A 24,271-nucleotide genomic window follows, 5' to 3' on the forward strand; every position below is an offset into this window, starting at 1 on the left:
AACAAGGAAGGCGGAAACCACAGGCATAATACATAAACACTGTACACATGCACCCAGTTATTTCCAGGATACTCAAAGAATAATACAAATTGCCCGACCCAGTACAACACCCGAGCAGTCTGTGTAGTCTACACACTCCGCTGAATGTGTTCTCCGTTAACTCTTGGTCGACCCGATTGTTTGGAAGATGAACGAGGACAACCGGCTGCGGAGTCTGATGTTCACCATGACCTACATGCTGATGAAGCGCAGAAGAGATGTCAACAACATCAACATTCAGAGACGCAATGAAATCCAGAGACGTGTTCGCCACCGTCAGTACTTCTTGCAGCGACAGAAGAGGATGTTAATGGTACGTAGGAAGAGGTCTACCTTTTTAATAAGCGGTGTGCCACCCATGCTAGTGTACTGTATGATGGTGTTTGTATTGATTCGTGTCTAACCCTAACTATGAGAGCTGGGATGTAAAAAAAAATATACTCTTGGGTTGATTCCCTGGCTTGTACCAGTCAATCCATGAGTACCATCGAGGAAATGCACTTGTTTCACATCTCTTGAAATAGTTGATCACGATTAAAGACATGAATCTCTCTCTGTCTCTCTGTCTCTCTGTCTCTCTGTCTCTCTGTCTCTCTCTCTCTCTCTCTCTCTCTCTCTCTCTCTCTCTCTCTCTCTCTCTCTCTCTCTCTCTTCCCCCCCCCCCCCCCCAAGATGATGACGGCGGTGGGAGGCTTCAGCTCCACCGTCGGCATGCGCACGCGCCCCTGGACCACCACGCGTTCCACCGATTGGTGGGAGCGCGTGATGACCCAGAACGAGTTCCAGCCCTCGGATTGGCTGGACAAGTTCCGCATGAGCCGCGAGACGTTCTTCCACCTGTGCGACGAGCTGCGCCCACGGCTCACGCGGCAGGACACCAGCCTGCGGCGGGCGCTGCCCGTGGAGAAGCGGGTGGCGTTGGCGCTGTGGCGGCTGGCCGCCAACGCGGAGTACCGCGTCATCGGCGCGCTGTTCGGCGTCGGCAAGTCCACCGTGTGCTGCTGCGTGCGGGACCTGTGCCACGCCCTCGCCGCGCTGCTGAAGCCCGCCTACCTGCGCGCCCCCGGTGGCGGGGAGCTGCGGGACTCCGCCCGGGCGTTCCTGTCCCGTGCGGGGTTCCCCCACTGCGCGAGCGTGGTGGCAACGCTGCACACCGCCATCCTCACGCCGTCCGCCAACACCGCAGACTACTGCAACCCTGAGGGATGGATGTCCGTTCTGACCCAGGTGGGACAGAACAGGTGTCTCCCTCTACCCCATTGGCCAGAGAGAGACTTCGAAACGTCCAATCAGGAGGGGTAGTCATTATGCTTTGTTTTGTAGGTGTCCGTCAATGGCCTGGGACAGTTCTGGGACGTCTGTGGGAGCTTCCCAGGTGGGACGGACCCGGCAGAGATCCTGCAGTGCTCCAGGCTATGGTCCTCCGCCTCGGAGGGCGGGCTGTCCCCGGACCCCCCTCCCCCCTTCATGGGACGTCCGCTGAGGTACTCGGAGGGGATAGAGGAGGGTTTAACCATCCTGTCAGTTTGCATCTTAGCAGGTTGAGAAGGAAGGGGACAAGGCAACAAATCTATCGATATAATAATACCATGTGGAATAATATGATGAATGCAACTGTTGACGAATGGACGTCATTGATTTCCATACCGTTATATTATGATCTGGAACACAAGAATTGTGTGGCTCCATTCTTCCAAAATTGTCCAATTGAAAATAAGAGATGTATATCTGACTGATTGATGGTTTAAGTTGCAACACGTAACATTGCAACTATAGCTATTCCTTAAATCGACCCGGACCCATCTGTAGTCAACGATGATCCACAGTGAGCTCCATCATCTCTGGCTCTGCAGCTCTCATGACCGCCCTTACCCTCAGCGGTCGGGACTCGTTCTCACGGGGTTCTGCCCACTGGTCCGTCTCCCCTGTGCAGGTACGTCCTCCTGGGAGACGGCAGCCACCCTCTCCAGCCCTGGCTCCTCACGGCCTACCCCGAGGGCCCCGCCGCCCTCCCCGGACCCCAGCGCCTCTTCAACCGGCGGGTGGCGGAGGCCCGTGGCGTGGCGGCGTCGGCCCTGCGGCGGCTCCGGGCCCGCTGGCAGTGCCTGGCCAAGAGGAACGACTGCCGGCTGGACCTCCTGCCCACCATGGTGCTGGCCTGCTGCATCCTACACAACGTGTGCGAGGCCCGCGGCGACGCCTTCCGCCCCGAGTGGCAGGAGGAGGCCGCCCGCGTCGAGCCCAGCCAGCCCGCCATCCCCCGGGGGGGCGAGGGGCCAGAGCGGGGGGAGGCGGAGGAGGTCCGGAGACTCTTCTGTGACTATTTCCAACAGCAGGAGTGACTCCTTAACGTTGTACCTTTGTTATCACTCGCTGGGCTTTACGTCCCGCTACGGCGACGGGAGCTGTTGGATGTGGGAGATCTTCGTCCCAAAGCTGTGTTTGAATTATGGAGAATCTTCCATGGAAATGGAGTAGGGCTTTTATTCGATATTTCATATTTTAACATGAAACATTTCAATGAAAACGTTGTGAATGAAATGTCGGTGGTCTTATTCTGTTATGTAAATCCTCTTTGTATGTATTTGTCTTTCATTCCTTTCATGCGTTATGCAACTTTTCAAAGCAGTGGTACTCGAAGGTTATGGATGGACTGGGTAATTGCAATTTTTTTTAATCTCTTTTATAAAGCCTCACTATGCACACATTCATTTACAAGTGCTCTGTATGGTTCCCAAAAGTGTAGACTGCCTATAATGTACAAGCTGGTTGCTATGTTAAAGACCCAGGCGTTAGCACAGCCCTTCTGTGAAAGGGTTAAGATTACGTTGAACTTGGGCTACTGAGTTTACTGATTCCTTTTTAATTACTTCAATGGTTCAACCCTTTCAGGTGTCTTTCTGGTGCTATTTCTTACAGTAAATTGATGTCCTTTCAAATACTTATATGAAAGGAAACAAATGTATTATCTATAATATCAATATACAAGTATATTGTTATAAGTATACGTACTAACTGAGGTTTATTTTGGCTTGGTGTCACATGCCTCAAATGATTGACCCGATAGTTTCAAGATTGCAATACCTTATCAGATACTAGGCAGGTTTATGGTATGCCAACAGTTAACTGTTATGACTCAACCGTTATAACTGTTGATACACTTGAGTGAGCACATGCAATTATACTCCATGGCCAAGAGATGTCACTGGCTATACAATATCTGGAAATAGACCTAAAATAGACAGTAGTACGACATAATTTCATGGATGCTTCTTTCACGTCGTTCTGTGTGCGTTAGTGTTGATTGATAATAATATATAATGTAGATAAAATATTTTTCGAAACTTTCCCTGGTGTCAACAGCAATTCTTAAATTCCAAAAATAGTATCTAATCGTCGCCTCTGCAGTTTATACAGTCTACGATCTCTAGCCGTTTGGAATGATTTAATAAATAATTCAGTTCCTTCACAAATATGTTGATAGAGAAGCATACAAGTGGGTGCTGCAACAGAAATATATACATTTTAATTTCGCTTTACGTAAGGGCGCACATATGCATGGTTCATCCAATTATCCGACCCAACATGACTTCCTCCAGAGTCCACCCTGAAGACCCTCCTCGAACATTTAATTGGTTTGTCGTAAATAGGTTTTCATTCAACCCCTTCACTCTAGGGTTCCAGCACCAGCCATCATACGGTGCATCTTTCCTCCAAGGTGGTGAACTGGTGGTTTCACACTGAATGCTATCCATTCCAAAGACTGCGAGCAGAGGAATAGTGTTACAGGGTGATCAGGACCAAATAGATATCGAGCTGTCAAAATGATACGGATTGACATCGGCGGCTATCTGGATCGCGATAGCACATAGGAGAGAAAGCAGCTGGCTCCACCACTGCAGTTGGACACTTTCTGCGAAGGCGTAGTTAAGAGCTAGTCCGCTAGCCGAGGAGGACTCTCGCCTTCCCCATCCAATCCCGCAATATTATACTTAATCACATTACACAGACAAGTGGATACGGGACATTTGGCGTGTTTTGATCCCGTTGTTACGCTGTAGCTATTCGGTAAGGGTACCGGGAGCCCGGCTGGTGTCGGTCGGAGAGGCTGTCGTTTAAAACACTGCAGATATCCGACAGATTCGCCCCGTTTTTTATGTCACGGCGCTGCAGTTTCTACCCATTTTTATAGACTGATTTGGACCTTTTTTCAATTGATTGGGCCGAAACACAAAGGGGGAGATACGACAGAAAGAAGCGACCAGGACCACAAGCCCCCCGGCCCCCACCCCCCATAACATCTGCAGTGACCCGACGTTGGCTGTCTGAAGCGAACGGGACGGAGCATCTTGAGGAAGAGGGCCCCGCCGACGACTCTCCACTCCCTCCCCCGTCCGAGGCTCTCCCGTGATTTACCGAGCGAACACCCGGGCCAAGGCGCACCCGCTCCCGGCCGGGGGGAACAACCTGACGGCGAGGCCCGACGCTCCCCTCCCCCAACCCGGACGGCGGAACACCTCATCGCCTCGGGACCGCAGCGAGGGCTTTCTGAGACCTTGGTGGCGGATATTGGAGCGTGGTGCTGGGGGTACCGTTTGGTCCTGTCTGTACCGGGCCAACCAGAGGGATGACCCTGGAGTCCATGATGGCGTGCTGCCTGAGCGAGGAGGCGAAGGAGTCGAAACGAATCAATGCCGAGATTGACAAGCAGCTCCGCCGAGACAAGCGCGACTCGAGGAGGGAGCTGAAGTTACTCCTACTCGGTACATGTCTCGCTAATCCTCCGTCACATTTCTCCCATTTAGCTGTCGATAAATTTCATTTAAAAAACCGTCGACGTCGTCGTACTCAGAAACTATCGTTTCATGGCCTTCTTGAGCAGGCTAGCTAGGGTACTGCTAGTGGGGACTAGCTAGCTGGTGAGCTGGTTTCTGGGTGGCATGCTTTCCCCCTGGCTGGTCGTTCTAATGGGACTTTAATATGCTTGATGGAAATAACAGTTCGCCCTAGCGCAAAGAAAATGTGGCGCTGTGTATATTTGATTATGCATATTCGTGTGAAATCCTGTTTCACTCTGCATCCAAGTAACCGGGCTGTCATGGTTGAACCAGCTGCTAACGAGCTAAACAGCTGGCTAGTCTGCATGATGTTGGCCGTCCGCTGGACCAGGAGCTCTGCGTGTGATCCGGATCAGATGGGGGAACTGGATCATCGTTGCGGGGTTGGTCTCAGTCTAAAGTGGCAGACAGAACGCGATGAGCACAATGGGGGAGAGAACCTGAAGCCATAGCATTGCAAGGCTGTGTGCTTTCATTATTGCGTTCACCTGATTGCATAACACTTGCACGATTTTGTGGAGCTTTCTGCACATATTCTTGCTTCCAGTAGTTGCACCTATCGATGCATAGTTGGTTATATTAACTTGTAGGTACACAACGTGTGGACAAATGCCTTGCGATAAAAGGCCAATATTTTCTACTGAGTACAACAAGTACGTGTGTGTGTGTGTGTGTGTGTGTGTGTGTGTGTGTGTGTGTGTGTGTGTGTGTGTGTGTGTGTGTGTGTGTGTGTGTGTGTGTGTGTGTGTGTGTGTGTGTGTGTGTGGGGGGGGGGGTATGAATAAGCAGACCTCTTATTGATCCTTATCTCAGCACGGCTACATTAGTGGCTACGTCGCGTTCAAGTCTGCATGCATGTTTTGCGTGGCTTGCCAACTCCGTGTGACCCATTTCAGTCGTACCGAGTAAGTGAGGAGTGGACTCTGGGAAAGCTGGCCATACTTTTTTTTTTTATATTTATTTTTATTGAGGACATTTGGAATTATCTAGGTTGTCCTCTCTGTCTCAGTACGTTTGCTCCCATTTCTTTGCCCACCAAACGCAGTGTAGGTTATTTGACATGCGTGGCATACACTTCATTTCCCAGCTGACTCCTCTGCCAGAAGTAGGTCAGAACAGTTATACCGTCAATTAAATACTTAATATATATAGGCCTATAGGACTATTTCCCCCCCCCCCCCCCCCATTATCTGGTTTAATTGTATACTTTGAGGATCATAAAGCAGTGCCATAAGGTTATATATTCTATCCTATTCCTAAATTCCGTTCCTAGTCAGTCATCTTGTAAAACATGAGGTAAAAAATCCGCTATTCCCATTTCCAGAGGAACTCAATTTCCTCAAACCCTTACTTTACTATGCATTCAACAGCAATTTGCCACCAACCACATCTATTTTATGTTATAGGCTACTTTGATAATTGCAACCTTGAGGTGTGTGTGTGTGTGTGTGTACAGTTACGTATACCAAAGCAACTTGCAAATCAGGGTGAGAGCGAAGCATGCAATCTCTATCGGAGCAACAACAGTATTAGGCTGAAGGACCTGGCAGCAGATGTCAGTGGTTAATTTTTGTAATTGGTATGTAGTACATGGGAGTTGGCGCTTTGCGTCAGACTGAGAAGAACTGCTGTGCTCTAAGAAGGTGCAAGTGGTGTGATCAGCCATGCTGTGACGGCTGCATCCTAAGTGAGTTGAAGTCATCAATGGGGGCCTGGATAAGGACGTGTAAGGCAGGATTAGAGCAGGTTTTAATAGGCTTGGTTAAACACAGCCACCGCTCAGACTTTAAGATGTCAGCGAGTCCTATTATCCTGCAGTAACACTCTAAGGTCAGTCTCCCTCTGCTTGGGCCGGGAGGAGACCATCCAGTGAAGAGTTGGAAGTGAGCTGTCATAAAAGAAGAGGCAAAGAAGTCAAATGGCTTCAGACTCCACAAGCCTAAGTCTGTTTTTAAGCAATAATGGGTTTGTAGGGGGAAGTACTGTATTTGGCCTATAGTAAATCCAGAACTAGATGGATTTGAGTTCTTAGTTCCCTTAAGTGATGGGGGGCCAGAGGTCTCTGGCTATGGTTCAAGGTTCCTTTCAGGAGGAGAACAAAAGCTTTTGTTCTTTTTTTTTTAGTGCCATAATCACCTGGAAATATTGACTGAATGTAAACAATGTGTAGGGCTTATGGACATGTAAATTAAGGGATCGTTTGTAGGCTTAACACGACATGTTTCACTGCAGTGTGGATCAAGGCTGTTTTAATGCAACAGTAGCTCGCCAACCCAACAAAACCTGGTACTTCATTTAAAGCCTCAGATCCGTCTGGGATGTTAAACGATGTAGATGTGCAGAAATCGTCTTTCCTGCTCAGACAGGATTCCTGTTGAGGACATTGCCGATGTCTTGGCAAACACACAAGTGTCTCCCGACCCACTGCATTACCAACCATTAGCACTAGATATTTAATATTTCTCTGCAACCATTACTCAGGGTTTCAGTATGTAGAGCAAAAACAAAGATGCACTCATTCCAGCTATGCCAACCGCCTTGAACCTGGAGGGAGCGCACCTTGGACTTGTGGATCATGGGGAGAGGTGGGGCAGGTAGGACAAAGGCATTCTGGGTAACGTCGAAGAATGACACGGAGGAGGCCGCCCTGAAGAAGGCCGAGTGATGGATGAAGTGCAACGCCGTGCATGTCAGGAATAACGTCATGCACGCGTCGTAGCTTGTGTTTCCTTTTAATTTGAACAGTTAATAGATCACATCCCTCCGGAGACACGGCGCGATCTGTTGATTATGTTATTAACCACTATCACCCCGAGTGAAATCAGGTTACTCCATCCAGCTGATGCGGGCCGTGACACCTCTGGAGTTCTATTAAAAATATGCGATCAGCTTTGATTTCATATCTATTCTTGTGCTGCTCTTCCTGCAGCGTGTCTGCGTTTTTGTTTTGGTGTTAACACGCTGTGGCTGTTCAGCATCAATGCTGTGTAGAAACGTGGTCCTCTGACTGACACAAGCAACACGCGTCGCCTTCTCACTCCTGTTTGTTCTGCCCAACTCGTCCACAATCTTCTAACATTCAAGCATGCCGTTGAGAATTGGTTATTCAGGCACCAAGGTACCACAAACTAGAATCGTTTGGTTGGTTCAATCTGTTAATAGGCCCTTAAGACAAAAAAATTATAATACTACTGGTGTCTATGCGCCACTTTGAGAGAAATGACTGAATGAAAGAGCTATGTTGTGGCAGTAGTCTGGGGCTGCAAGGCCTTATCCGGCCATGAGGCTGGGTCGCTGCTCCCAGCCGTTTGCCTGTACTTGGTCAAAACACAGTGTAAGTCTGGCCTCAACTGCGTTGTGTAAATGAACTGCTGGAGCGGACGGTAAAGTGAGCAGAGAGGGCAAAGTGCTCGGACAGAGGTGGACGCCATCAAACCTGTCACTCTACCCACCGACGCTCCCTAGTTTGGCTTACTTTTGTCCGATAATGCGACATCTAGACGCTTGCTCGTACCGACAATTGGTAGGGAGCAAATTATTTTGTGGTGCGTGCTGGGGTGATACATGCCGGTTCGGTGATTGGTTTACAATTAGGGCATTTTTATCCAAAGCGACTTACATGAGTTAATACACACATAGACGGCGGAGTCAACCATGCAAGGCCACAGCGTTAGGTTAGGGTTAGGTTAAGTGTCTCATGGACACATCAACACTCAGCTTGGACCTTTCGGTTTCAAGAGAACTGCTCTACCTCCTGAGCTAAGCTGGCCCTATGGGTTTAGACGATGGCCTCGCTTAATTGACCAATCAGTGTTTGACTAGAGCTGTCGTCAGCTCAGCCTTTGATTCAATAGGTACATCTTGCGGAAATGTCACTTTGCGTGCATGTAGAGGGGAATAGACTGAAGGAGGGGGACTCAAAACGTTCTTTGTGCAGCCAGAGGCCTAAGACTGTTTACGGAAGGCGTTGTCGAGGTACAATGTCTTCGGCACGCGGTCGCTCTCTGTATTTTAGTGACGGAAGCCATTTCATTTCACTTGAGCTAGCTAGGGGCCGTCGCACACGGCCCCAGGAAGCTCAGACCCACACCAGACTTCGACTGTGGTGCCTTCTGGCATCGTTCTGCTACCAGCACAGTATGGCTCCAGGCCATTTTCTTTCTGTTTGTCATCACTTTTATGTCACCTTATCTTCGAGAGCTTGTTTATCTGAATTATGATATCATTTTGAGATTCAAGCTTAGACAGACAAAAGTGTACATAGTGATCCATCATATGCGGATGGGGAATTGTGGAAGTTAATATTGCTGATCTTGAATCCAATTGAATTAAAGTACACGAGTCAACCCCCAAAAAACAGTTTTCTCATCAAGCTAAAGCTGTTCCCACTGCCCTGCTCTAGCTGCTCATGAAGAGACTGCAGTCAGTTCTCTGTCCAGTTGGACATCATGCCAGTATTACATCAACCGTTTCCCCCACTCCCACTCACCCACAGCACTCAGCACACTGACTAACGGACAAAGCCGTCCTAAGGTGGTCAAACTGTGGTCTCTGTTTGTGCGCATGTTCTCACGAGCAGATGCACGTGTGTGTGTGTGTGTCTCTGTGTGTGTGTATATATGCAATTTGCTGCTCTCGCACACCCACACACGGCCAGCTCTCGGCAGAGATGAAGGCAGACTGGAGCGGGAGAAGGAGCGTTTTGCCCAGATACAGGCGGCAGCCAACACTGTGGAAAGCTGTTAGCGGAAGTCAGAATGGAGAGGGAGAAGTGGACTGGTGGGGATGTGTGTGGTGGTTGTGGGGGGGGGGGGGGGGGGGGGGGGTAGTCACTGCGGTGAAGGCCTCGTGTAGAAGGATGTTGGACCAGACCAGAGCAGTGGTCATGGTATCTTCATGGTAGTGGTCTTGATATCGCCATGGTATCTTCATGGTAGTGGTCTTGGTGTCTTCATGGTAGTGGTCTTGGTGTCTTCATGGTAGTGGTCTTGGTATCTTCATGGTAGTGGTCTTGGTATCCTCATGGTACCTTCATGGTAGTGGTCATGTTATCTTCATGGTAGTGGTCTTGGTATCCTCATGGTACCTTCATGGTAGTGATCGTCGTATCTTTACGGTAGTGATCGTGGTATCTTCATGGTGTCTTGATGGTAGTGGTCTTGGTATCTTCATGGTAGTGATCATGGTATCCTGATGGTAGGGGTATTGTTATCTTCATGGTAGTGGTCTTGGTATCTTGGTAGTACCAAGTAGTAGTGCCATGATAGGTTCCATATGTAGAAGGATGTGGTATTGTACCAGACCTGACCTATGGTCATGGTACCCAAAATACTATCCGAAATTCTCAAAATCTTCTGTTTTTGGGGTTGAGGTGATGGACTTGAGTCACGTTTATGACAAAGATGGGTACGCTCCACTTGAATAGTGTGGGTGTGTAGGGGTTAACCACGCCTTCTGACCACAATCCCACACCAGGAATGAGTCCGGTTATCAGTGAACATTTGCATAGAAATAACGTGGTGGGCATTTGCATCACGCTTTAGACATCATGATGCAAAATAACACACACACACACACACACACACACACACACACACACACACACACACACACACACACACACACACACACACACACACACACACACACACACACACACACACACACACACACACACACACACGAGTTTAATGCATTACTGGAGCCTTGCGTTTAGGGTTTATAACAAGAACAAGAAGTGCTGTGATTTGGAACATTGCTGGTCAGTCATCCTGTATGTTACATTGTTATACGTTGCATTGTTTTGTGCGTTGCATTGTTTTGTGCGATCGTTTTAAGAGCTCGACGGCTCAGTGCGGGAGGCGGCCCTGTGCGTTGGAGGGGGTGCATAACGTGTGTGCTGGTGTCACTTCTGGCTGCCTCACCGTTGACCCCGTCGGCTCCTCTCTATTCCAAGGAGCTGTCGGGCTCCCCTCGGAGCGCTGGGGGGTCCGTGTGGCGCCCCCCCGCTGTGGTATTGTCGGGGTGCTGGGCTGGGTGCAGGGGGCCGCCATAGTAAGCCTTCCCTCTCCTCCTCCTCCTCACACTCCAGGTCTCCTTTGCTGGCTGCCAGCTGGAGAGGAAAGCGTTACCCGGTCCAAGTAGCATGCAAGCTATTAAAAGGTGGCCTCCTTTTTCTAGGTCGTTGCTGCTAAAATAAAGAGAGGAGAAAAAAAAGAAAGAAGAGAGAATGGATGGATCTCTAGTTATGGATCTCCAAAGGTTTCTGCCGGAAAGGCGAAGTGTGTGTGTGTGTGTGTGTGTGTGTGTGTGTGTGTGTGTGTGTGTGTGTGTGCGTGTGTGTTTTAAAGCAGTGTAGTTTGTAGTGTGGGCAGGGCATGGGGTTTAGGGTGGAGGACATGGAGTAGTTGTGGTTGTAGTTGATGAATGGGGAGGCAGAGGCAGGGACAGAGACGTGTTGTGTGTTGTCTTTGGAGGGAGAAAGAGGGACAGTAGGAAGGGGGAGGGGGGGGAGGGGAGGAGGCAGATCTTGTGACGGGGTCACGAGAAATAAATCAAACGTTTAAGCCTGAGGGAGATCTCCTTGCTCCCCTCAGCTCAGCCAGTCTGCAGCCCCCCCCCCCCCCCCCCCCCCCTTCCACCATCACCGCAGCTAGGACACCGTTTCCTCATTCCCAGCACAAAGACTGGCTCCTCTCTGCCCCCTGAGCTTGCCCCCACCGCGGCCCGTGACCACAGCCGGTAGTAGGCTTCGCTCAGGAGCCTCTGGTGAAGCTGATCCATTCGGGATGGCGGGCTCTGTTTCGTCCCGTTTGTTCTCCTCTGCCTTCAGTCTAGTCCCCAGGGGAGTGGGGGGGGGCAGGGGAGTGCGTTGGGGCATTAAGTGGTGGGGGCCCCCGTGCCCCCGTCCCGGGATGGCTCTCGGCTCCCATGTTTTGGATTTGGTATATTCTACTCTCTAGTGTCTCTAGTGTCTTCTGGTTGTTGCACCACCACCACTATCACCACCCCCACCACCTTCCCTGTCTCTGAGGAGGTATATTTACCTCCCGACTCGGAGATCAGGGAGAACCAGGATGTAGCACAGGAAAAATAAGGACAAACCCCCCCCCACCCCCCACAGATATGAACAAACGGAGGGAGTCAGAGGATGGGGTTGCTATGGTAACAAAAATATGGCCCCTCTTCAAAACCTTGAATGTAGGTGGTGTATGTGCATGTGTCCCCTCTCCCTCTCCCTCCTCAGCTATACCGATACTATGGATCTCTGCTTGGTCCCATTTTTTTTTTTTTTTATCTTGTCCCGACTGAAGGAGATTAATGCGCTTCAGTACGAGTTTATAACGACCTGAAAGATGAGCAGCCTAATTGAAAAAGACTTGCAAGCAGAACTGGCCAAATGATGGATGCTGCTCCAGCTAGGATCACATTTTGGCTGCTCTTGCTTTTCATTCGGCTCATCTGTCATGAATCACATCCCGGGCTGGAGCTCACCCACCTCGCCCTCATCCTCGGTGTGGCTATCTGGCGGTATGTTTCCTCCAAAGCATTTCAATGCAACATCCACCATTTTCTAGGCCCCCTCCTCTAGGCCTGCACATCCCATGAGATACATGTCTGGGGGGGCTTGTGGAGACCAGTGTGAGGGACAACTGTTCAGACGTCTGTTATTCTGGTTGCCTGCTTGGTAGGGATGGGTCAGAATATTCGATTATTCGTTCCCGAGGGTCAAAATCGATTTTTAACATTTGGACCGTTCCCATTCAAATATAAGTTTTTTCACAAGCCATTATGTTTCCCTGGTAACGCCTGAGGGTTTGACTAATACCTGGAACTATGGAGTACTAAAGCGAAAATGTCACGTTGTCCTGGCAACCGGATTTTCAGTTTTTGACTGGAACTACTTTGCAGGTAGTTGTTTTTTTGCGTTTAAGATATTAAGTGATTTCTTGCCGATGATCCATTGATTACTTGACCATGAACATTTTGATTTATTCACATCCCTACTGCTTGGTATTGGATCCTAATAAACATCTAGATGGACTTTTAGCTGAGTTGAATACGTACAGAGAAATGATCAACCACTGAAATGCTTGCTTGTAGATGGATAGTTTACCGTGGTGCGTTTGGGGATTTATTCTGCAGTTACTACTTCCTTTACAACCCTTTGACTGTTAGTCCTCTTTGTGGTATAGGTATTAGCGAAACATTGGCATTGTGGTCACTAAACAAATATTTAGTTACACAAATCCACGAGACCTTCGACCAGTTTGGCTATACTGTGGTTTGGGGAGGAGTTCTAGATCCACTTCAGTGGGAAGGTTTAGGAGGGAGGGCCTTGTCCTAGGTTGAGCCTAACCCCTGGTCTGGCACCCTGTAGGTACTTTTAGGAGGAGGTCCAGTACTAACCGGTGTTCTGGGACCCTGCAGGTACTGTTAGGAGGAGGTCCAGTACTAACCGGGGGCCTGGCACCCTGTAGGTGCTGTTAGGAGGAGGTCCAGTACTAACCGGTGGTACCGTTCCCTGACCCTGCAGGTACTGGCGAGAGCGGGAAGAGCACCTTCATCAAGCAGATGCGCATCATCCACGGGGCGGGATACACGGACGAGGACAAGCGGGGCTTCATCCGGCTGGTCTACCAGAACATCTTCACGTCCATGCAGTCCATGATCCGCGCCACCGAGACCCTGAAGATCCCCTACAAATACGAGCAGAACCGGGTGAGCTGGGGGGGGGCGGGGGTGCATGATGCTAGACCACAGTGCGGGGTTTCCGAAGAGACAAATCGCTGTGCATGGAAAAGGAAAATATGTTTGTTAGGGTGGTGAGGTTTGCCTTCAGACTGTCGCCCTGCAGCCTGATCTGAGACTGAAGGAAGGGCATCTATATTATATTCTTTATACTTTTGTGTAATAGTTTCTATTTAAATAAAGATTATTATTTTTTTTTTGTAATTTCGTGACGTAATTAAGGCGGCAGACGTGTCGCCTTAATTACGACAGAGTTGACAGAGTTACGGTAATGTGACAGAGTTACGGTAATCCGTAACTCTGTCATCAGCTAGTCAGCTTGCAAGGAAGTCCCACGCGAGTTTTTTTTCTCCCTCACCCTCTACTGGTGCATTTCAAACATGGCAGAGAGCGGCAGCGAGATTGTTAATGCACCAGCAAACTTGAAATCTAAAGTGTGGAAGCATTTTGGCTTCGCAAAGAATAATGGTAAAATTGACAAGGGGTGTGTGAGGGGGCGCATAGCTTCCGTCAATGTTGCCTGTGTGTGTTTGTCTTGTTTGACTATGTATTCCGTTACCTTCATACTGTTTTAAAATCATTTATCAACCATGTCATTTATCATGCGCGCTACGGCAGTTTAATACAATCTTGCAAGTACCATCATTACAACGTTCTGTTTAATACCATTTATCATTAACGTCACCTGTTCTGTTGCAATAACCATTCAAACAAGTATGTCGTTGTCAAATTCCAGGTTTGTTTATTTAGTTTAAAAGTTACATGTTAACACAGCATAAATGTTCGTCTTACCAGCGTCTCGTCTAAACTTTGTATTAGGGAATGCGTGCCGCGCCAACGGGGTTTAAATTAACGTCATAACTTCCGGGTAAACCGGAAGTGACCCCGAGTTTTTGTAATTATGTTTATTGCAGTTTTTGTATATTTTGCCTACGCCCAAATCTAGCAATAATATAAAGGTCCAGTATGCTTAAGTTCGAATTGATGTTTTTGTGACTCTCAAGCCCATTCAGTTTGTTTAGTGAAAAGTATTTTTCTTTTTGTTGATTTTCGTTTTATTTTTATTGCCTTATGGGCCTTAAATTGGGAAAATAAAAGATCCCATCTTTTTCCAAACTTCTCGTCGGCTCCTGAGTGATTTTCCAGCTAGTTCAAGACGCTCCAACGCATCTACCCATGACAGGGTGTCACATTATTGCATGTTTATTTCACGGATATAGAATTTTGGTTCAAAGTTACTGAATCGAATCAAATCGTTCCAAAAAATAATAATTGTCCTTGAATCGAATCGCCAACTACTGAATCGTTAATCGAATCGAATCGTCTGAAGCCAAAGATTCACACCCCTAACAAGCACTCTTCCCTTTAGGCCAGGCCTATGGGTTGAGATGAATTAATGCATGAATTGATATAATAACCTCTTTATTTTACTATTGAATTGTAAAAGAAAAATAAATATGAATCTTACTGATCTCTGATTTTAATCGCAGCCTTTAATCGTTCAGCCCTAAATCTTACTGACGTGTTTCCCCCCCCATCCCACCCCCGATGGGATCTCCTCCTCTCCCTGCTCAGTCCAACGCCGGGCTGGTGAAGGAGGTGGACATCGAGAAGATCAACGGCTTCGACCAGCCCTACGTCGTGGCCATCAAGACCCTGTGGGCCGACCCCGGCATCCTGGAGGCCTACGACCGCCGCCGGGAGTACCAGCTCTCCGACTCCACCAAATAGTAGGTCCAGCCTGTGTGTGTGGGTGTGTCCAAATACAATACACAAAACAAATGTTTATTGTTCATGAATAAACGTACCGCGTGCATGGAGACATTTGCGTACATTTTGTGTGTGTGTGTGAGTGTGTTTTGTTTTAGGATTAGAAGTAGTGTGTGGAGGTAATGAAAATAATTGAGTTATTGTTGGAGTATCGCCCGTAAGGACAAATAAGGGTGTGTCTGTAGATGGGTGTGATGTATTTGTTATGTTGTTCACATTCTGCCAAACCTTCTGGATGACTAGATGTCCTCTGTATAGGGCAGGGTGCTAGGCAGGTATGTTCTTAAACCACAGCCGCCTTATTCAGCCTTGAGTGACAAAGAAGGCTCTTAAAGGGGCTTGCAGGTACGATCTGAGAGCTTTTAACCAGAAATTGCGGACAAGAGCAACCCGTATGGAACTAAGGGGCCAGGTGAGTATCCATCCCTTCTCTGCCCTCATCCGGTCGCTCTTCACACGATGAGACGCGTAGCGCTGATGTCTCTCTGCGGCCTTTAGGTCGTACTGCCGCTTTAAGGACTGGACCAGGTTCCCCCGTCTGAATCGGGGAGTGCAGGAGCTCTGCTGCAAGGAGCCCACGGGGACACCTGGGGCCCCTTACACCACTGAAAAGGGGCCCCGGACGTTCAGAGAGGGAGCATGTGGGTCCTGCGGACCTGATCCCAGGGTCGGGTCAGGCCCTTTGACCCTTCCAGACCTTTATAGCCTCCATAGCGTGGCGGCCCACCCGCTGTCCAAGCCGCTTTGTAGCCCCGCTGGCTGCTTCAGCTCCTCTGAAGTGCGTCCCTGTTTCCCCCGGCCCTTCCGACCGCAGCGTCGGCATCCCACCAGACGCTGGTATCAGGGTGGAAGAGGGTTCAGGCCGGGAGTCGGTTTGCCTTGGGTTCCTTCGATATGCGTCATATAACTGTTGTCCGTTTTTCTCCCTCCTCCTCCTCCTCCATCATGTAGCTATCTCACCGATCTGGACCGCATCGCGGACCCCAGCTACCTTCCCACCCAGCAGGATGTGCTCAGGGTGCGCATCCCCACCACAGGGATCATCGAGTACCCCTTCGACCTGCAGAGCATCATCTTCAGGTAGAGACCCCCCCACCAAACCCCCTTCGATTGTCCTGGCCCCTCCCAGTTAACCCAGTGCAGTGGGTGTGGGCGTTGGTGTGGACATTGTTCTTTTTCCCTCAATACCATTTATTTACCGGTCGTTCGACTTTGAGGGAACACACAAACTGTGTGTGTGTGTGTGTGTCCATGCACATGCACACACCCCTTCTCTCGTGAGCCCACAGTCCTACATTTCTGGGCCCCGTCTCTTTAAATGGGTCACCCGCGCCCCTCCCCTCCCTCCTCTCCTCCCCTCGCCGGCTGGCAGTTGAAACGAGGTCGCCCTCTTCATGGTGGTGGAGTGTGTTATTTTTGGCCCCGGGTCCTGGAGGGCCCCAATTGGCCCCCGGGGTCCCAGTGGACTGCATTGCTCTGGGCCACCACCAGAGGGAGGGTGGGACTCTGGGCCAGGGAGAGAACTGAACGCGAGTCCACCCGTCCCGCACCAGGGATCCGCCGAGGGTCCGCGGTTCGAGGGGATGGGTTGGAGGGGAGGGGCTCTGGATTTGAGGGGCGGAGCTCTGGGTTTGAGGGGCGGAGCTCTGGGGATGAGGGGTGGGGCTCCGGGTTTGAGGGGAGGGGTGGCTACACAGAGGTTGGCCGGGAAATAGACGGATAGACGTAAATAAACGGATGTAGTATCAGACCCACCTATCGGAGCTCAGTACGTTCCATGGGAAGAGAGATAAGCAAATCCATAAATGGTGAAACAAGTTGCAACATGCCTCCTAATGACCTCAAATGCACGGGCAAGGTAATTAATGAGTAATTAATAATGGGCGAGGGCGGACCTTGGTACAGTGGGTCAAAGGAATCTACGTGTCTGAAATGCAGTATTCTTCGGTCTACATAACATAGGTTCTGCTCATGCTCATGACTCGTTTTCCTCATGTCTGAGTGGCAGAGAGGCGCTCATACAGGCCAACCAACGGCCGTAAATAAACAACTAATCGTCTCAACCGATACTAGATCTGAGATCTGTCCTAGGGCGTCATAACGCGGTGGTGGTAAAGTTAAAAGTACAGTTCCGGGCGCTGGTGATTTGTCTTTTCGTTTGTGTGCGTGCATCTAAATTCATACTGCTGGGTAACAGCGGCCAAGTGCTTATTCCTGTCTTCTGTCTGTGTTGAATCCATCCGTCATGATGAATTTGTCCAACTGTCTTTATATCTTCTTTCTTTTTTTTTTGCCCAATCAGAGAAGCCCTTCTCACCTGGCCAGAACCTTGTTTTCCCCAACGTTGGGTCAGGATATATAAAGCGGCCCCGGGTTCTGCATTTGGTTGGTCCCCGTGTGATTGTTAAAATAATCTTCCAGGGGGCCCCCGGTCCCTGGATACGAGCGTTTTAATTAGGGTCACGGAGCCAGCGTGTCTTAATGAACCCCCTAGGATCCTCAGTGCGACGCACCCTCTATCTAACCCCTGTGGGTTGATCTGAGTTCTAGAGTCATGTATATAACGCTACATGTATATAACGCTACAGAATAATAATAATAATAATAATCAATGAAATGTATATAGCGCTTAATATGGTACTCTAAGACGCTTGAAGGTTTGTTTGAAGCATCTGTTTTTTCTCTTTGTGAATATCTTGCTTGATGGGTTCAGCCCTGATGCTGTCAGAAGTTGTTATAAATATTCATATATTTAATATCTATTAAATTAACCTCAAGTTTTTATGTTGAGGTAACTTTATAAAAATAAAGATAGGAACACTGTTTTGCTGAACAATAAAAAATTTAGCGAAATTCTTATTGTCCCTCTGGACGCCCTCCTCCCCCCCCCCCCCCCCCCAGGATGGTGGACGTGGGGGGTCAGAGGTCAGAGAGGAGGAAGTGGATCCACTGTTTCGAGAACGTCACCTCCATCATGTTCCTGGTGGCGCTGAGCGAGTACGACCAGGTGCTGGTGGAGTCGGACAACGAGGTACACACACGCGCGCGCGCACACACACACACAAACACATGGATACATATACACACACACACACACGCACGCACACCTCTCCCTTTCTGTGCACATGAACAACATCTCAACATCTCCCCCCGCCTCCCAGAACCGTATGGAGGAGAGCAAGGCGCTGTTCAGGACCATCATCACCTACCCCTGGTTCCAGAACTCCTCTGTCATCCTGTTCCTCAACAAGAAGGACCTTCTAGAAGAGAAGATCGCCTACTCTCACCTGGTGGACTACTTCCCAGAGTTTGACGGTGAGAGATTCTCAGGGCGGGGGGGGCGGGTTTATACGCAGGAAGCTCAGGGGGTGGGTTTATATGCAGAGGGAGGAGGAGGAGGGGGAGCTAACTGGGATTCAGACCCATAGTGCTGCCTCATTGGGGGCGATCGGCGCCCTCTGACGGCGGTAGGGCAGGTTCTCTGGAATGGAGGGTCTGCAACCCACGTGATGTCCATGAAGGGGGCGGGCTCGGAGGATGTCTCAGTTTGCTCCTTGTTGAGAATTTTTGCACCTCCATATTGAGATCGGTTCAGGCACACATCCCCCTGGTGTAGTCCGTCTAGATCGGAGGCGTTTTATCTCGATAGGAAAGGAAGAAGCTACTCAGCCAAATGTTGAGCTCATGAAAATGGATCCAGCCTGAAATTATATTGAGTTTGTGAACCTGCGAGCATTTATCACATAAATCCTAGTCATAATCAATGTCCATTCCTCCGTCTCATTTCCTACACGTGAACTGAAGATAATAAACTCCACCTCCTGGTTTGGTGGTTAGGGTTAGAGGTTAGAGGTCAGAGGTTAGAGGTTAGGGTTAGGGGTAAGTCCTCGCGGTGGGAGCTCCTGTCCTGCCCGGTCTAGCTGCTCGCCGGGAGAGAAACACGGCCCTCCATTTTCTTTTGCACTTAGCTGAACGTTCCGCTGTGCTGCTCCCTGTCTCCCCCTGCAGGCCCCCAGCGGGACGCGCAGGCGGCCCGCGAGTTCATCCTGAAGATGTTCGTGGACCTGAACCCCGACAGCGACAAGATCATCTACTCCCACTTCACCTGCGCCACGGACACGGAGAACATCCGCTTCGTGTTCGCCGCCGTGAAGGACACCATCCTGCAGCTCAACCTGAAGGAGTACAACCTGGTCTGACCGGGGCCCCCACCTCCCAAGGGCCCCTCCCCCGGCCCCTCCTCCTCCTCCTCCTAGACCCCCCCTCCCCCATCCACCCCTTTGCACAAAGGCACACTTCTCGTGCGGTTTGACTCCCACATGCATCGACTGACACTACTACTACTACTACTACTACTATACTACTACTACTACTACTACTACACCCACGTACACACCCACTCACACACGCATATGCCAAGAGAATGTGTTGGCCCTTTGTGGCGTGCCGGTGGGGTCACGACCCCTACGACGCAGCCCCCCCCGTAACCCCCCCTCCTCCCACCCGGTCCAACCGACCCCCTGCTTTAGTTTGGCCAAAGCTCGTCCGCTCCACCTTTTCTTGGCAGCTTGTTGCGTCGGAGTCCCCCCCCCCCCCTCCCCCCCACCTTCATCCAAGCAGCAAGCACGGTGCAGTGACTATGGCAGGGGTTTTGGTGTGTGTGTGTGCGCGTGTGTCTGTGTGTGTCTGTGTGTGTCTGTGTGTGTCTGTGCGCGTGTGCGTGTGTGAGCGTATCAAGTCGTGATTTCGCGTGAGCGGCGCAGACTTTTTTGAGGAGCTGTGTTTTTTTTGTTATTAGTGGGGGGGGGTTTCGACAGTTTGGGCCGTGAGCCGCGAAGAGGTGCACCCCCCCCAAAGGTCCAGACCATCACACCGGTCCCGGGTTCGGAGCCTGGCCGGACCCCCACCACGGGGTAACACCAATGACAGTACATACGGCAGAGAGATGCACCTAGCAAACACCCACAGCGAGGAGCGCAGGGGAGGGGGCGGCACTTCTTTGGACAGGATATGGTGCTGCACACAGGAAGTGAGGGGGCGGGGCTTAGATTCCCTCTCCACTTTGCATCGATGAATGTACAATCCCGTGTGTGATTCACAATCGAAAAAAAAAGAATTAGAGATATATATATACTATTAAATATTAAATATTGCATATGTAAACATTCTAGGATTTAAAAGAAGCACGAGAGAAAAAGTAAATTGAGAACTGTTTCATTGCCGAGATTGTTTTTTTGTTTTTTAATGATAGTTTGGTAAGTCTACTTCTATTTAACAGAATAAATGTTTATTTGAAGGTTTGTAAGAATAACGGGGAAGAAAGTGTTAGAAAACTGTTTAAAAATGTGTAAAACAAAAATCTCAAAAACAAGTGAACCCAGAAATGTACTTGATCTAAGTATCCTTTTTAAAATGGATGTGTTAATTTTTTTTCATGGTTTAGCGAATCACATGACTTCCCTCCCCTCCTCGGTTTTCTGTATCGATTCAGAGACGGTCTGTATCCTACCATGCGACCGTCACGCTAGTTGGCTATTGGTTCAGCACCATTCTTCACCGTCCAATCAGATCAACACCTTGACACTGGGATCCATTATATCAACAGGACTTTCTGTTTACTTTGTGTTTGTTGGTTTTTTTACTGTATAGTCACTTTGTTTATAGAACGACTGCTTGGGGTGGCGTGGTAAGTTTAGGGCAGTTATAGCCCGTGTTTTGACACATACTCAGAAGTCGGCAAACATTCTCTTGCGTGTATATTTCTGTTTGTAAATACGTATACACAGAAACACTCCTGTATAAATAGAAAAAAGGCTTGAGGTACACCCATCTTTGGCAACAGAAAAAAGACAACAAAAATCCTTTTTTCTTTTATTTTTTTGTTAATCAGCGTACTTAAAAAAAACTATTTGATCTTTGGTTGTATTTGATACTGTGATTGTTTTTGTTAATTTCTCTCACGTGATTATAGGCTTACTCACAGCGTCGTGCCAAGTTGTGTTTTTAAATACCCAAACACTAGAGCAGGAAGCAGAAGTCTGAAGGTTTCCCAACCATGCTAGAGGTGGTCTAGAAGGAGTGGAACAGAGTTGTACCCTACCGCTAACGGCTCCGCTACACTAAACACCGCCCTCAGCGGGAAAGATGCTTCTCAAAATGGTGACGATATGATTTTTTTACTTGCTTAGGTCAAGTTTAATATTTCTTTTTATTTATCTAATTTATGGACCATGTTTTTGACGGTGTTAATAATTGGACTGATCTTGAAGTTCACCTATAACATGATGGAGCCTACTTGAGTCTAAACTGCTGTAAAAATGACAAACAAAAAGAAAATCTGGTGTAGGATGAACTGCTTTCTATTAAGACTACCTTTTTTGTTTTTGTCTTTTCCTTCTCGCCGGCCATCTCCATCCATGAGGAACCTGTATAGTTTCCATAGCCGTACTCACCGTCATCCATTTTGTTAAAAAAAGACAGTAAACGTGTATTCTCTCTTGGTTTATAGATACGCTGTATGCATACATAGAAAATGTACAGTATGAAAGTAGGTGGACTTTTTATTCAGTGGTGACGACCCACGTGGTCAATGCTTGCTATTTTGGAATTTAACACACAAATGTTTCCGTTGTTGGTTTTGCATTGTTAATTTTAAACCGTTTTTTGACGCTTGCTTTGATGGTGACAGTGATGTGCGGAACTACCTTTTCTTTTGGGGGGGGGGGGCTTTTGACCTTTTTGTACAAGCGATTTTATCCTTCATTCTCATTAAGGGCTATCACAGTGCATCAGGCATACAGGGAGGAGGAGCTCAGTGAAGCCAGCTCCACGTGCCTCCACTACTGCTAAGTCAATACATGGAGATGACCACCTTGTTGGAAGGAATGTAGGAGGGGGGGGGGTGGTGCTTACAGACACAAGGCTGTGTACAGATAGGATCACCACTAGGTATGGTTTCAAATATATATATATATATTTGTTTTTTTTGGCTAATTTGTGACTCAATCAACCTCCCTCGGTCGCTTTCTAAAATCCCCCTCTCCGCTTCATTCACTCTACTCCCTGTTGACCTGGAGGTCCCACTTCAGGCAACGTCCACACACTAATGCCACAAAAATAACAAAGTATTGATCTCTAATCGTGTTTGAGCCACGTCCTGCGAGCCTGGTTGGATGAAAGCCTGGCCTACGGCAGCACACGGCTCATTATGCTAGTATTAACACAAACTACAAATTGTACGGAGAGTCCCGAGTAATTCAGTCGTTTTACAGTAGTGTAAAGATTTACCAAGTGATATTTACCTACAGTAATACACGTACCGGGTTGGGCGTGGTCTGAGGATGACCGAGTGGTGTTGGAGCGTCCTCTGGTGCACGTGTCTTTATAACACATCTCTTCTCTCGGGTAGAAGTCTGGAAAGAGGCTAAGGCAGTATTGTGGTTCTCCCTCTTTTGGTTCATCAGTGGTCTTCCCCCTCCCGTCCCGTCCTTTGAGCACTGGCCAGAGAATGGACTGATGGGTCCAGTTTGTGTATTTAGTTTTTCCTTCACTGCAGAACAATCTCTTTCGTTGCCTTTCAGAGGGTCATAGGCGGCTGACGGTCCTTTCCTGGAAGCAGGGGGACCGTCGGCCATCATGGTCGACCGGTACTCTGGTCGGGACCATGGACGCACTCCACTCCGCTTTTGGAAAAGAACTAGTGCATGCAGAGAAGTGGAGTGCTTATTAACAAGTGAACTTTCACCACCACCCTGTTCACCCTGTTCACCCCGTTCTTCTCTCTCCCATGACAACATGACCAGAACACTACTGTTTGTAGGACCACTCCATTGTTGTTATTTTTTGTTTCTTTATTTTGAACGACTAATGAAACCCAATGGTCATGTGTCACGGTGTATGATTTTTCTATTTTTTATTTTCTTCTTTATTTTGTATGTAATTCAAATGTAAATGATGTATTATAATGAGTGTGCCAACCCCACTCTCTTTCTCTCTCTCTCCAGAGCCAGGCTCTCTCCAAGTGCCAACGCTGTGGTCATTATCAAAGGGCCCTCATCTTAGACGGTCCCCCTTTAAAACACACACACACACACACACACACACACACACACACACACACACACACACACACACACACACACACACACACACACACACACACACACACACACACACCACAAGAGACTAAAGGAAAGATTGATTAAGTACACACAAAATACTTTATTCTGTATTTAAGATTGGTGATTTAAACGATAATCTGCTGTTTTTTTAAGAAACTGTAATTATAATTGCATGTACTGTTTGTTTTGTGTTGGAAGTGAGGGCTTGGATGTATTCATTAATTCAGGGCCCTCAGAAAAAAAGGGTTGAATCAGTTGGTTATCAATTATTGATTTACATTACTCTTGCCATATTTCTTTGGTTGATTTTTTTTTTTTTATGTTTCATGTATTTGTTTCAACCACTGTTGCCTGATCCTCATAGAAACATTGAACATGACTTAAGATCATTGCCGCCTTCAAAGAGAGACATAACGAAACGGTATCTGTTTTAAATTTAAATAAATTTGTTCCTATACTTGCTGACCGTGTGTGTGTGTGTTACGTTTCATCCTTGCCATTAAAAGGCACCTCAGGATCACGGCCTACAAGAAGACGTTCAGAGGCTGATCTGAGTTTAATAACTGGGGAAGACAGAGACTTATTCCGGTTCCGCGATTCAATCAGTCAATCAACCTATGGTGTGGCAGGACAAGCAAGCTTCCTGTTGTGGCACTAGGGAACTCGAGTAGGAACGATTAGAACACAGGATTTGGTCAGCCTTCGTAGGACCCTGAGGTCCTTAAAGCAGATCGAAGGGCATCTGAAACTAAC

General features: G+C 48.5%; 2 protein-coding genes across 2 annotated transcripts; both read left to right on the plus strand.

The window, feature by feature from the left end:
- Positions 1–4: 4 nt before the first annotated feature.
- Positions 5–3,387, plus strand: LOC132458269 (uncharacterized). Its single transcript, XM_060052847.1, has 4 exons — positions 5–352; positions 712–1,266; positions 1,363–1,523; positions 1,973–3,387. Exons 1-4 carry the CDS (start codon positions 188–190, stop codon positions 2,379–2,381), a joined length of 1,290 nt encoding a protein of 429 aa, XP_059908830.1. The 5' UTR covers positions 5–187; the 3' UTR covers positions 2,382–3,387.
- Positions 3,388–3,647: 260 nt separating this feature from the next.
- gna11b (guanine nucleotide binding protein (G protein), alpha 11b (Gq class)) lies at positions 3,648–23,592 on the plus strand. The gene is made up of 7 exons (XM_060052848.1): positions 3,648–4,802; positions 13,414–13,598; positions 15,204–15,358; positions 16,350–16,478; positions 18,300–18,429; positions 18,560–18,713; positions 19,407–23,592. Exons 1-7 carry the CDS (start codon positions 4,667–4,669, stop codon positions 19,595–19,597), a joined length of 1,080 nt encoding a protein of 359 aa, XP_059908831.1. The 5' UTR covers positions 3,648–4,666; the 3' UTR covers positions 19,598–23,592.
- The last annotated feature ends 679 nt before the right edge of the window (positions 23,593–24,271 follow it).

This window comes from Gadus macrocephalus, chromosome 5 (assembly GCF_031168955.1).
Source record: "Gadus macrocephalus chromosome 5, ASM3116895v1".
NCBI classification, from domain to species: Eukaryota; Metazoa; Chordata; class Actinopteri; order Gadiformes; family Gadidae; genus Gadus; species Gadus macrocephalus.